Source organism: Giraffa tippelskirchi, chromosome 10 (assembly GCF_054371585.1).
Source record: "Giraffa tippelskirchi isolate mGirTip1 chromosome 10, T2T-mGirTip1v1.2.pri, whole genome shotgun sequence".
Lineage (NCBI taxonomy): Eukaryota > Metazoa > Chordata > Mammalia > Artiodactyla > Giraffidae > Giraffa > Giraffa tippelskirchi.
In genome coordinates, this window is record NC_137284.1 from 21,864,701 (window position 1) to 21,877,494 (window position 12,794).

At 37.6% G+C, this 12,794-nt stretch overlaps 1 protein-coding gene across 1 annotated transcript; it reads left to right on the plus strand.

Moving 5' to 3' along the window:
• Positions 1-3,739: 3,739 nt before the first annotated feature.
• Positions 3,740-4,687, plus strand: LOC145522420 (olfactory receptor 6M1-like). Its single transcript, XM_081531153.1, has one exon. The coding sequence runs from the start codon at positions 3,740-3,742 to the stop codon at positions 4,685-4,687; it is 948 nt and encodes a 315-aa protein (XP_081387279.1).
• Positions 4,688-12,794: the final 8,107 nt, after the last annotated feature.

Sequence of the window (12,794 nt, forward strand, 5' to 3'; positions counted from 1 at the left end):
TTTTCTTCCAAGGAGCAAGTGTCTTTTAATTTCATGGCTGCAGTCACCATCTGCAGTGATTTTGGAGCCCAAGAAAATAGCTGAGAAGTATAAATTGATAACTGAAAGACATGTAATTAGAAATTCAGAAAGAGAGGTGATAGAAGGAAGAAAAAAAAAGGCAAGTGCAATACTTTAAAGTGATAATGGCCAAGAATTGAAACTGCTCCAAAGAGGTAGGGGTAGAGTCCAGTATATACATGATTTTTGGCTATGTACAATCCAGTATATATTATAGTAGAAGGTGGCTAGTGACTTAATCCTTGTAGAACTGGATGACAAGTGACACTTCTTGCTTTATCTATTTAAATAGCCAAGGAAAGCATACAAATAACCAACAAGTACATGAGAAGGTGCTTGACATCACTAACCAACAGGGAAGGCAAGTCAAAGCCACAATGAAATAACACCTAACACCTCTTAGGATGGCTGTCATCAAGAAAGACAACAGGTAACAAATGCTGACAAGCATGAAGAAAAAGGGAACCCTTGTGTATTGTTAGTGGGAACGTAAATTGATATAGGTACTATAGAAAATAATATGGAGGTTCCTCAAATTTTTTAATAGAATAATCATAAGATCCAGTAATTCAATTCCTGAGTATATATTCAGGGGACAAAATTGGTATTTCAAAGAGATAGCTGTAATTCCATATTCACTAGCCAAGATATGGGAACAACATAAGTGTCCACTTATGGATGAATGGACAAAGAAGATGAGATAGATGATGTATAGATAGACAATATTATTTATTATTTATTCAGACTTTCAAAGAAGAAAATCCTGACTTTTGCCATAGAAGGGATGAAACTAGAGGACATTATGCTAAATGAAATTAGCCAGAAAGAGAGGCTGAAACTAGAGGACATTACGCTAAGTGAAATTAGCCAGAAAGAGAAAGAGAAAAACTGTATGATCTCACTTGTTACATGGAATAAAAAATAAATCAAGTTCATAAAAACAAGAGAGTAGAATGGTGGTTACTAGTGTCTAGGAGATGGGCAGATAAGAAGATGCTGGTCAAAAGGCATAAACTTTCCATTATAAGATGAATAACCTCCGGGCATTCATAGATCATAGTGACAGTAGTTAATAATACTGTATTATGTGCTTGATACATGGTAACATGGTAGACTTTAAGACCTCACACACACAAAAATCATAACTATGTGAGGGGAAGGATCTGTTCAAAACCCGACTGTGATATTCATTTCATAGAAGATGTGTATGCCAAATCATCACATTGTACACTGTAAACATGTACAATTTACTGTCAACTATACCTCAACAAAGATGAAAAATGAAGATAAATTAGGTGATTCCACCATCTATGCACTTAAAAAAGGAAATAACTGAAAAGACCAAGCATTTGCAATGGTGTGGAACTATGGGACTCACACAGTGGCTGATACAAAAAAATAATAGAACAACTCTGGAAAACACCTTGACAGTTTCTTACAGCATTGAACATATTTACCATGTGACTCGGTAATTAAACTCCTAGGAACGAGTCCAAAAGAAAGGAAAACAAATATTCATATAGAAGCAGAACTCAAATGTTCATAGAAGCTTCATTCATAATAAAAAAAAATTGAAAATAATTCAGGTGCCCATTTTCTGGTGAACTAATAGGGAAACTGTGTGATGAACAAACTACTGATGCCTAAAACACTCAGATTAATCCTGAAGCCCCAGATTAAATGAAAACTATATTCTTCAGGTTGAATTTATGTTCAAAAAGCTAGAAAAATCAAAATTACATGTACAGAAAACACATCAGTTGTTGTCAGGTGCTGAGGTAGGGACGTGACCGCATAGACCTGCAAAAGGTCACATGAAATGTTTGAGGTAAAATAAATATTTTAAACCATTTATGTAATGGTGGTGGTGGCTATGTGACTATAAATTTGTCAAAAATCAACAAATTATATCCTTAAAAGTTCCTATTGTGTATAAATCACATCTCAATAAAATACTTTCTAAAAATATGTATGTAGACATATAGCATATAAATAATCTCAGTTTGAAAAGCATCTTAATATGTTTTCAATACATTGTGAACATTTCTTATGCAAGTGTTCCAGCTTTTAGTTCATTAAGGCTTTAAGCATATCTCTAAGTTTTACTTTAAATAAACACCCAAGAGAGTCACTCAGGAGACCTGAACTTTCTAACTGTGATTAGTAACTTGAGTTCTAACATCCCAGGATTGCAATAATAATAATTAACCTTTTTTTAATCCCAGAATCCCAAGAGCCATTCTAGACCAAATCTCTAAATGTGACGGTAAAATCTTTAATACTGGAATCACTTCAATATCCAGAAACTAATGTTATTTCCAGGGGAAAGAAAATAAGGTAGATATGTCTAAAATCAAGTCACAATATGCCTGATGAATGAACAGGAGTGACTAAACAAAATGGAGGAAGTTTTTAGACAGTTCAAATGCAAATATGAATTTTTTGATGATCAAGATCATTGAAGTGAAATGATGTGCCTTTAAAAATAGTTTCACATCACTAGACAACAGAGACAGTACAGAATATTTTAGCACCAGACTATCTCATATGCCCTTTAGTTCTCTTCTAACCTAAGAGTCTGTGGTTCTGGATGGAGCCACAGAAGATATAAAAATCAACTGAGTAGACAGGAAATTACATCCCTACAAGTGAGAAAAAAAAATCTAAGATTTAGGAAATTTTCAGTCAGAAAGTCTTTCGTCTTTTTGCCAGAGATAGCAACTGGAAGTCAGAGAATCTGCTCTTAATGCTCTGGGTCTGACTTTATCACGAAACTCACCATTCTGCTTTGTTGGCGAAAATGTGATCCAGACAACAGACTGCTTGAAACTCAGGAAAATATTCTGGATTAAGATTCACTGAATGTGTAAAATAGATGATTAAATGATAAAATAATACTTGGAATTTAGTATTAGTCAAAACTTAGACTTTTTTCCTGGGAATAAGAAAAAACTGAGAAAAATCATCAGTTTATAGAAGGACAGATTTTCATTCAGTGGAGGTGGATGAAGTACTTCAGCAAAAACTGAATAACCATTGGGTGTGATTTTGAAGAAAGAAATGTATATTATATGGAGAAGAGTCTCAGAGGAAGACTGAGAGGAATTTATATGGAATTCAAAGTTGAAGCAATACAAGAATGTAAGGAATAATGGATTTTGTTCTTTTGCAACATTTGACAATTTTCATTTCTCTGCTCTTTGATTTAAGCAATACCTGAAAACTTGAAAAAATCTCAGGAAAACTAACTCAGCTTTATTAGCTTTCCGTTTTCTCCATTTTCCAAATTGATTGACTGGATTCTCAGGTAAGTTTCTCCTCTTATGCTCAGAACTTAGCTTGGAAAACAGTAGGTCAGGAAGAGGGAAGTAGAAAAGAAGCATTGTATAAAAAAGAATAAAAAAGTCACCAAGATTTATGGAACTATGAAGATAATTTCCATCAACCAAAAATTTTTAATATGGGAAGACTGGAGAACGCGTGTGATTTATCCAAGATCCTACATTTATTAGGGTCAGAGACAGGATGGAAACAAATCACTCTTGATTCTCTATTCAGAGCTCTTTCTACTGCATCTTCTCGATGATATTGGAGTTTAAAGCTTATTTAATCTGACTTTCATCTTTATATTCTGGTTTTTTCTTTTCAGAGACATGCTACCCACCTTGCACTACACTCAATGGATGTGCAGAATCGGACCACGGTGACCGAATTTATCCTGACTGCCTTCCCTGCTCTCCAGAAGCTTCAGATTTTCCTCTTCTTGGTCCTCTTGCTTACTTACTTGCTCACTCTAACTGGAAACGGTGTCATCATTTCCCTAATATGGGCTGATAATCGTCTCCAAACCCCAATGTACTTCTTCCTCAGTAATTTGTCATTTTTGGACATTTTATTCACTAGCTCAGTTACCCCAAAACTCTTATCCTTTCTCCTCAAGGACAGGAAGACCATATCTCTTGCAGGCTGCATCAGCCAAACATACTTCTTCTTCTTCCTGGGGACAGTGGAGTTCATCCTGCTGGTGGTGATGTCCTTTGACCGCTATGTGGCCATCTGTAACCCCCTGCGCTACACCGTCATCATGAACAGCAGGGTGTGTGTCCTGCTGGTTCTGGGCTGCTGGGTGGGGGCCTTCCTGTCCGTGCTCTGCCCAGTTATTCTGCTGTCCAGTCTGCCCTTCTGCCATAAGGAGATTAATCACTTCTTCTGTGACATCGCCCCTCTGCTGCAGGTGGCCTGCATAGACACTCATTTTATTGAGATGATAAACTTCCTCTTGTCTTCTCTCATCCTCTTGACCTCGCTGGTGATCACCACCGTGTCCTACACCTACATCATCTCTACCATCCTGCGCATCCCCTCGGCCCAAGGGCGTCAGAAAGCCTTTTCCACCTGCGCTTCTCACATCACTGTCGTGTCTATTGCCTACGGGAGCAACATCTTCATGTATGTGAGACCAAGTCAGAGTCATTCCCTGGAATTTGATAAAGTGACTGCTGTCCTCACCATAATGGGGACCCCTCTCCTGAACCCCTTCATTTATAGTCTAAGGAATGAAAAGGTAAAGGAAGTTTTGAGAGATGCAATCAACAAAATTGTGTCCTTATTGCACAGGAAACTTTGAAAGGTTGCTTGCTAAGAATGGCATTTCCAACTCTTGGACACAATATGGAGTAAGGCATGCATGAAGACCATAAGATCAAAAATATGTAAGAAGAAATGAAAAAGCTTTGTGCCTCATCTGATGCAAAGTATTATAGTCAAGGTCCAGAGCAGACAAGTCAGACATCAAGAAAATAACATGGTCTGAACCTTAATTGGACCGTCTCACACACAGAACTGCATGAATTAAAGAAAAATACTGAACTAGAGTCAGAAAACCTGAATTTTATCACTTTTTTAATCAGGTAACAAGGAACCTCTCTGATCTTAGTTTCTCATCTGTGGAATGGGGAATATGGTTTGTGCTTTTCCTTTTACTTTTTTTTAGTTAAAGTAGGATTAACAGAGATAATCTAAGTCACGCAACTACATGTAACTAAAAGTGAATCTCCTGAGTGTTTTAAGAATTTACAAGATGATGGGAATCATCCCTAACAGCCAAATACTGTAAATAATAATAATACAAAAACAGGGAAGAGGAGTAACATAAACTTGTCTTTGTATATGTAATTAAGTATGTACATTTAACCCTCTTAACAACTTTGAGAAGCAGATTTTTTTTTTTTTTTTGGCCATGCACCACCTCAGCTTGTGGGCTCTTGGTTCCATAACCAGGGATTGAACTCTCGACAGTGAAAGCATGGAGTCCTAACTACTGGACTGTCAAGGAATTCCTAAGAAGCTGATGTTTTTATCTCCATTTTACAGAGGAGAAAACTGAGATTCACTGAGATTAAGTGTCTTTCCCCAACTACATCACTAGTTTTGAAAGAAAAAAAAATTATATATATATATATACACACAGGCACAATGGGGACAAGCATCTAAAAAGAAAGCCTAGGGGACTTTCTGAGCAGTTCAGTGGTTAAAACTCTGTGCTCCCAAAGCAGGGAACAAGGGTTCAATCCCTGGTCAGGGAACTAACATCCTGCATCCTGCATGGGGTGGCCAAAATAATAAAAATTAAATTAAAAAAAAGAGAGAGTTTAGGAAGAGAGAGAAGATGAGGCATCTCAGAGATCAAAATTAGGTCATTACCAGTGTGGTCATGAATCTTCTAGCTACATAGACAAAGGTGAAGACCTTAAGAATCAGCAGAGAATCTGTCATGGGAGAACAGGAAGAGAAAGTACTATCTTCAAAATGGATTCAGAATATTATAAAAGAACAATATCCAAAAAGAAAGAATATTGTCTGTCAAAATATAGAGCACCGTATACAAATGTTTACAGATCACAGGAAGATAGAAGGGACATTTCCTGGTGGTCCAGTGGTTAGGACTCTGCACTTTCACTGCTGAGAGTCTGGGTTCAGTCCTGCAAAAGTACAACAGTATCACCAGGAATAAAGCATTCACATAATTTTCTGCTCTGTATTCATACACAGACATTAATTAATATGGGGTTTTGAAAGCTGCTACCTTTGTGTCCTAGTGACACCGTAACAAAATTAGCAGCTAAAAAGATACAAATTCACTATCTTAGAGTTCTGCAGCTCAGGAATCCAATACAGGTCTCACCAAACTAACATCTGCAGACTGCATTCCTTTCTAGGGGCCCTAGAGGAAAATCCATTTAGTTCTTATTTTGGGTTGTTCTTGAAGTTTAGGGCCAAGGCTCTAGCATGCTGCTGCTGCCAGCTATTAGCCAAGGACCAGTCCCAGTTTCTAGAAGGTGCTGCAGTCCATGACTCATGGCCCCCTCTTCCTCCACCTTCAAAGCTAACAGTCGGGGCAAGCCTCTCTCTGATGTTTCAGATCTCTGCTCCTTCCTCTTCCATCTCCTCTCTGACTCAGCTGGAAAAGGTTCTTCCTTTTTAAGGACTCATTTGACTGAACTGAGCCCAGGCAAATAATCCACAATAATGTCACCAGCACAAAGTCCACATCCTGAGTTACTTCTGTAAAGTCCCTTTTGCAACTAAAGTAGCATACAGCTGACCCTCCACATACATGGGTTCTACATCTACTGATTCAACCCACCGTCAATCAAAATATTAGAAAAAAAATTAAATTCCAGAAATTACCAAAAAGCAAAAGTTAAACTTACCACACACTGGCATAGCATTTACATTATTTGGTTTTATACGTAATCTAGAGATGATGCAAAGCTTCAGGAGGATGTGCACAGGTTTTTAGGCAAATACTAAGCCATTTTATATGTAGTGGCTTCCCTGGCTCAGCAGTAGAGAATCTGCCTGCCAATATAGGAAACAAAAGAGACACAGGTTCAATCCTGGGTGGGGAAGATCCCCTGGAAAAGGAAATGGCAACCCACTCCAGTATTGCCTGGGAAACCCCATGGACAGAGAGTCTGGTGGGCTACAGTCAATGCGGGTCACAAAAGAGTCAGACAATAATAAAAACAACAACTATGCTATTTTATACAAGGGTCGTGGACCTGACCCCTTCAAATACCAGGGGACCAATGTACTCATAGATTCTGGAGATTGAACAAGGATTACCTTTATTGTGCCATTATTCTACTTACCAGGGCTTCCCTGGTGGCTCAGATGGTAAAGAATCTGCCTGCAATGCAGCAGACCAGGGTTCAATCCCTTGGTCAGGAAGATTCCCTGGAGAAGGGAATGGCTACCCACTCCACCAATGTTAAATTGCTAGTGCTAATAATGCAAAAATGTAAAAGTAAAGAACAATTTTTTTTTAAAGCCAATACTAACTTCTAAATTCTCTTTCATCACTTGAAACCAGAAGAATTCATAAGCCCCAGAATATGAAAGATTAGTGAAAAGCAGCAAAATATCTGGGAAATTCATATTGTAACCATTATGTTGTTTATACTTAAATCAGGGTTAGGTAAAATTTTATAAATTCATATTGACCAATATTTGAGAAAAACTTTATCTGTAAATTTTTGATCACCTTCTAATTGATTCATCATTTCCAGTGGCCTACATTTATGCTTTTGAAAAACTTAATTTATATGCAAAATGGAAATTAATTTTATATAATGCTATTTTAACTGAGGTGTTAAATCAGAAAACCAAAGGTAAATACAGGTAAAAGATACCTGAATGAAGGTTGGAGATCAATTCTTGTAACTCTGCTTATATCCTAATTCACTAGTAAACCCATTGCCATTATTTAATCTGAATTGTTATTAAAATACAATGATTTTGCAACAACAAAAAAATCATTGTTAGGTGACAATAAACATAGTTGGCACTTTTCGCTGTTTTAACTTTTTAATTCCCATGTTACTTAAAAGTCCCATTCTGAGATCATTAATATAGCAAAGAAAGTCTTCAACAAATAAGGTAATTTTAACATAATTCAGGTATCCAAGTAGGGCTTGCCTGGGGTTGGACCAGCCTTGAAACTGAAAGTACAAAGATTTCATAAGCTCTTAAAAATAGTGTAAATATACTGTTGCACTTTTATGTTGATTATTATCACCAACATCGTTATAATTGCAGGTAATATTTGTTTAATCAATGTGACAGTACATTGATTTAGTTAGTTCAGTTACTTGGAAAATGGGAACTACTTGTCCCAAATTTGGAGACAGCTAGAAAATTCTTCACTCTTTTTATACTCGCCTGTGAATAGATGTTTCAAACTATTGTTTTTCATTATCAGAGATAGAAGGGGAAAATATACCAAAATAACCTGACCTGTAGAGATTTTAAACAGTATCCACTTGCTAGATAAATTATATCCCTCCAACTATGGGTGAAGGGCATCCAACCAGAGAACCACTGTGTTATGTAATGAATTCATTGATCCTTCCACTTACCAGCTAATTCTCACATATTCCTTTCTCCCGACCCAGTTGTAATAAACATGATCATCTGTCCCACAAGATCACACGGATTCTCAAGGACTATAGCAGAATGTGCCAAATAATTTATTTTGGGGTTTGTCAAGAGTAACAGTCTTCTCCATCAGTCTTCTCTTGCCCTTGGAATGGGATTTATGCTATTGGCTCTCAGATCCCCAGGCCTTCAGACTTGGTCTAGAATTATAGCACCAACTTTCATGGGTCTCCAGCTTGCAGTTAGCAGAATTGAAATTTAACCTCCATAATCACACGAGCCAATTTTTCATAACAAATATATATATACATATATATGTGTGTATAACAAATATATATATATACATATATATGTGTATGTATAACAAATATAAATATATAACAAATCTATATATATATATAAAACAAGTCATCATATATACACATAGATATTTATATGTGTGTGTATATATATATATATACACACACATGCATACCCCATTGGTTCTGTTACTCTGAAGAACCTTGTCTAATACAGTAACTTTCCCTTTATTTAGAGCTTTTAAATTTTTGGAGCTTTTAAAATTTTGGAATCCTGTGTTAATTTATAATATAGAAAAAAATAATAAACATAATTTTCACACACCATAAAATATATATTAGAAGGATAATCAAATTCAGGTATTCCCTGGAGCAGAAGTTACATTTAATAACTTATTTACAATTAAAGAGAAAAATTCTGAGTTTATTTTTAAAATAGATTCTGAAAAAAAAATTATTATTGAGATCCCCTTCATAAAGACCGATAACAAATCCTTGAAAATTTCTGCATCTTAAGAGCCCAGTTATTTTTAAATTATTAATGTGATTAAATGTTTCAGGAATTGAATGTTTTTATTCTTGAAGTTATGAATTAGAAAACAGAACTTGAGGAAGGTGTTCTGAAAAGACCTAAATGGAGTATTCTTTAATGGCCATTTCCCTTTTCTTGCATTGCAGAAAATATGTGACAGTTATTGTGTTGATACATAGTTTAAATTTTTTACAGTAATCTAGGACACTATTTCCAATAATACAGCCTGCAAAGTACCATCACTGGAAAGGAGTTAGCCTCACAAATGAAAGGCTGAAATTAGACATCCATCAAGAGAAGACTGTCCACATCTTGGTTAATTTAAAACAATAAGCGGACTTCCCTGGTGGTACAGTGGTTGGAAGTCCGCCTGCCAATGCAGGCAACACAGGTTGATCCCTAGTCCAGGAAGATTTCACATGCCTTGGGGCAACTCATGCACCACAGCTACTGAAGTCTGAGAGCCTAGAGCCTGTGCGCTGCAACAAGAGAGGCCACTGCAATGAGAAGCTTGAGCATGGCAAAGAAGAGGAGCCCCCACTCGCTGCAACTAGAGAAAGCCTGAGAGCAGCCTTGGCGACCCAGCACAGTCAAAATAAATAAATAAACTTTGTAAATGGCATGAAAAGGGTGAGACAATAGATGGAGTATCTACTATTTACTTTATCCCTGTAAGATGTTAGGTAACCTCGATATTCTACCAACTCCTCAAACTTGTAAAAGAACCACGATGGATTCCCTCAATTTATATTAACTTCGACAAGATTTTAAATGGGAGAAAATGTATAATATCTTCAGTACTAGTGCTGATTAACCCGGTATGAGGCAATCTGACTGACAGGAAAACCAAGGTCTCTTGGCACAAAACCCAGCAGAAGATTGGAGTCAGTTTGCATCAGCCCAAGTGAAACAGCCTGATGAAGAAGATTTGCTGGGGCTGTGAACATTGGTACAATGTGCTGTCAGACCTGGATGTAATAATGAAAAGGTAAAGGATATTCCCATTCTGACCAATGGGACAGAACAGAGAGCATGGAGTTAGGGCCACATGTGTAGGATGTTAGTATGTGATGGAGGAGACATCACAAATCACTGAAGACAGGATGGTTTGTTTATTAGTTTTGGAAAGAGGAAAAACTGGATCCTAATTTACACATAAATGTAAACTCTATTATAGAAGTGTTAAATATGTAAATGTGAGGGTAGAACTATAAACTTCATAGAAACGAGTATCAACGTATATATTTGTGATCCAGAGATGGGGAAAATTCTTAAATAAAACTTCAAAAGCACAAAACATAAGGCAGAAAATGGTGAATTTTATGAAAATTAAGAATTTATTTTCAGATAGAGAACGGGAAAAGACAATGTCTAAAATATGGCAAGGGATTAATATTTCAAATATACAAGGAATTTCCATGAGTCGTTAAGGAAAAGACAACAACCTCGAAAGAAAAACGGGTGAAGGGATAGAAAAAATAGTTTACAGACCTCACATAATAAGCAATAAGCTTACAAACAGATGCACAAATCGTTAGCAACCATAAAAATGCAAATAAGCAGTTACATTATATGAATTAGACCAGAAAAAAATGATATCTGCACCATGCCGTGTGTATCAAAGGAGGGATAGGGCTGGTGTGCACCACCTTAGTTTCACAGTGAAGTGTCACACTACTGTCCAGGAGTGAGCCCAGCCCACTCCCTGCCCTTGCCTGGGCATGAGCCAGCTCTCTGTTTTTCCAGTCTAATGTCGTTGTTGTTGCCATTTAGTTGCTCATTCGTGTCTGACCCTTTCACCATCCCATGGACTCTAGCTTGCCAGGCTCCTCTGTCCATGGGATTTCGCAGGTAAGAATCCTAGAACAGGTTGCCATTTCCTTCTCCAGGGGATCTTCCTGACCCAGGGATCAAACCCATGTCTCCTGCATTGGCAGGTGGGTTCTTTACCACTGAGTTACTTAGGAAGCCTTTTCCAGTCTAACAGCTTCCATCAAAAAATAATTTTGCTTCAAGTACACAGATTAATGTCTAAATAAAATTAAATCTTTTATTACAGGGTTGCTCTCACAGGACATAGTGACAATCTCTGATATCTCTTTTGTTGTTGTTCTAAAAAACAAAACCTCCCTAGTTAGAAATAATTTTTGTAGATACAGTTTTTGTTCTATCTGCTATTCTTGCAGCTGCAGGAGAGACGGGACATTTCTATTTCTTATCTTGAGGAAACTTCTTTCTCCAAAGATTAGTAGGGCCTATAGTCTTTGGAGAAGGCAATGGCACCCCAGTCCAGTACTCTTGCCTGGAAAACCCCACGGACGGAGGAGCCTGGTAGGCTACAGTCCATGGGGTCGCTAAAAGTCGGACACGACTGAGCAACTTCACTTTCAATTTTCCCTTTCATGCACTTGAGAAGGAAATGGCAACCCACTCCAGTGTTCTTGCCTGGAGAATCCCAGGGACGGCGGAGCCTGATGGGTTGCCGTCTATGGGGTTGCACAGAGTCGGACACGACTGAAGTGACTTAGCAGCAGCAGCAGCAGCATAGTCTTCAATGCTAAGTGCTAGAAACACACTGTTCAACCCTGAAAGAGATTCAGTCCTGAGAGAAAAAGAAATCATATAGAAAAGAAAAGGTCAGAATAGGATTATTAACAGATAGAATATGGAACATTTACAGACAGAATATGGAATGTCCTTTCGAGAGCAGATCAAACTCCTTTAATCAATCCTTTGATCAAAGGAGATCAAACCAGTCAATCCTAAAGGAAATCAACCCTGAATATTCATTGTAAAGACTGATGCTGAAGCTGAAGCTCCATACTCTGGCCACCTGCTGGGAACGGCTGACTCACTGGAAAAGACCCTGATGCTGGGAAAGACTGAGGGCAGGAGGACAAGGGGGCCACAGAGGAATGAGATGGCTGAATGGCATCACAGACTCAATGGACACAAGTTTGAGCAAACTCCAAGTGATAGTGAAGGACAGAGAAGCTTGGCATGCTGCAGTCCATGGAGTCCCTAAGAGTCGGACATGGCTTAGAGACTGGACAACAGCAACAAAACAGGGAATGTGGAACATGAAGATTACTTACATTCATTCCCTTTTATTTTCCACTATGAATTTTGCTTGTGATTCTGCTACATTTATCAATTTTCATTTTATCACAATCTCTGTAATTCATGTGCATTATTTATGTGTATGATGTGTTTCCATATTCAGTACTGTTATGATTCACAGAGTCACTCGTAATTCCTGTGCTCTAACAGACCCAGACGCCTTCCATAAGAGACAGTTTCCCTCAATAAGAAGTAACTGCTGCTGGCGTCCCTGGGTTGAGAAAGGACCAGGAGGGGCAAATGACTTCCTCTCAAGGACGTGAATCATATCCAAAGCAAACAAAGCCTCCTGACTTTGAATTTTGATGTTGTAACTATTCCTCCACTTCTTGACATGTTTGTTC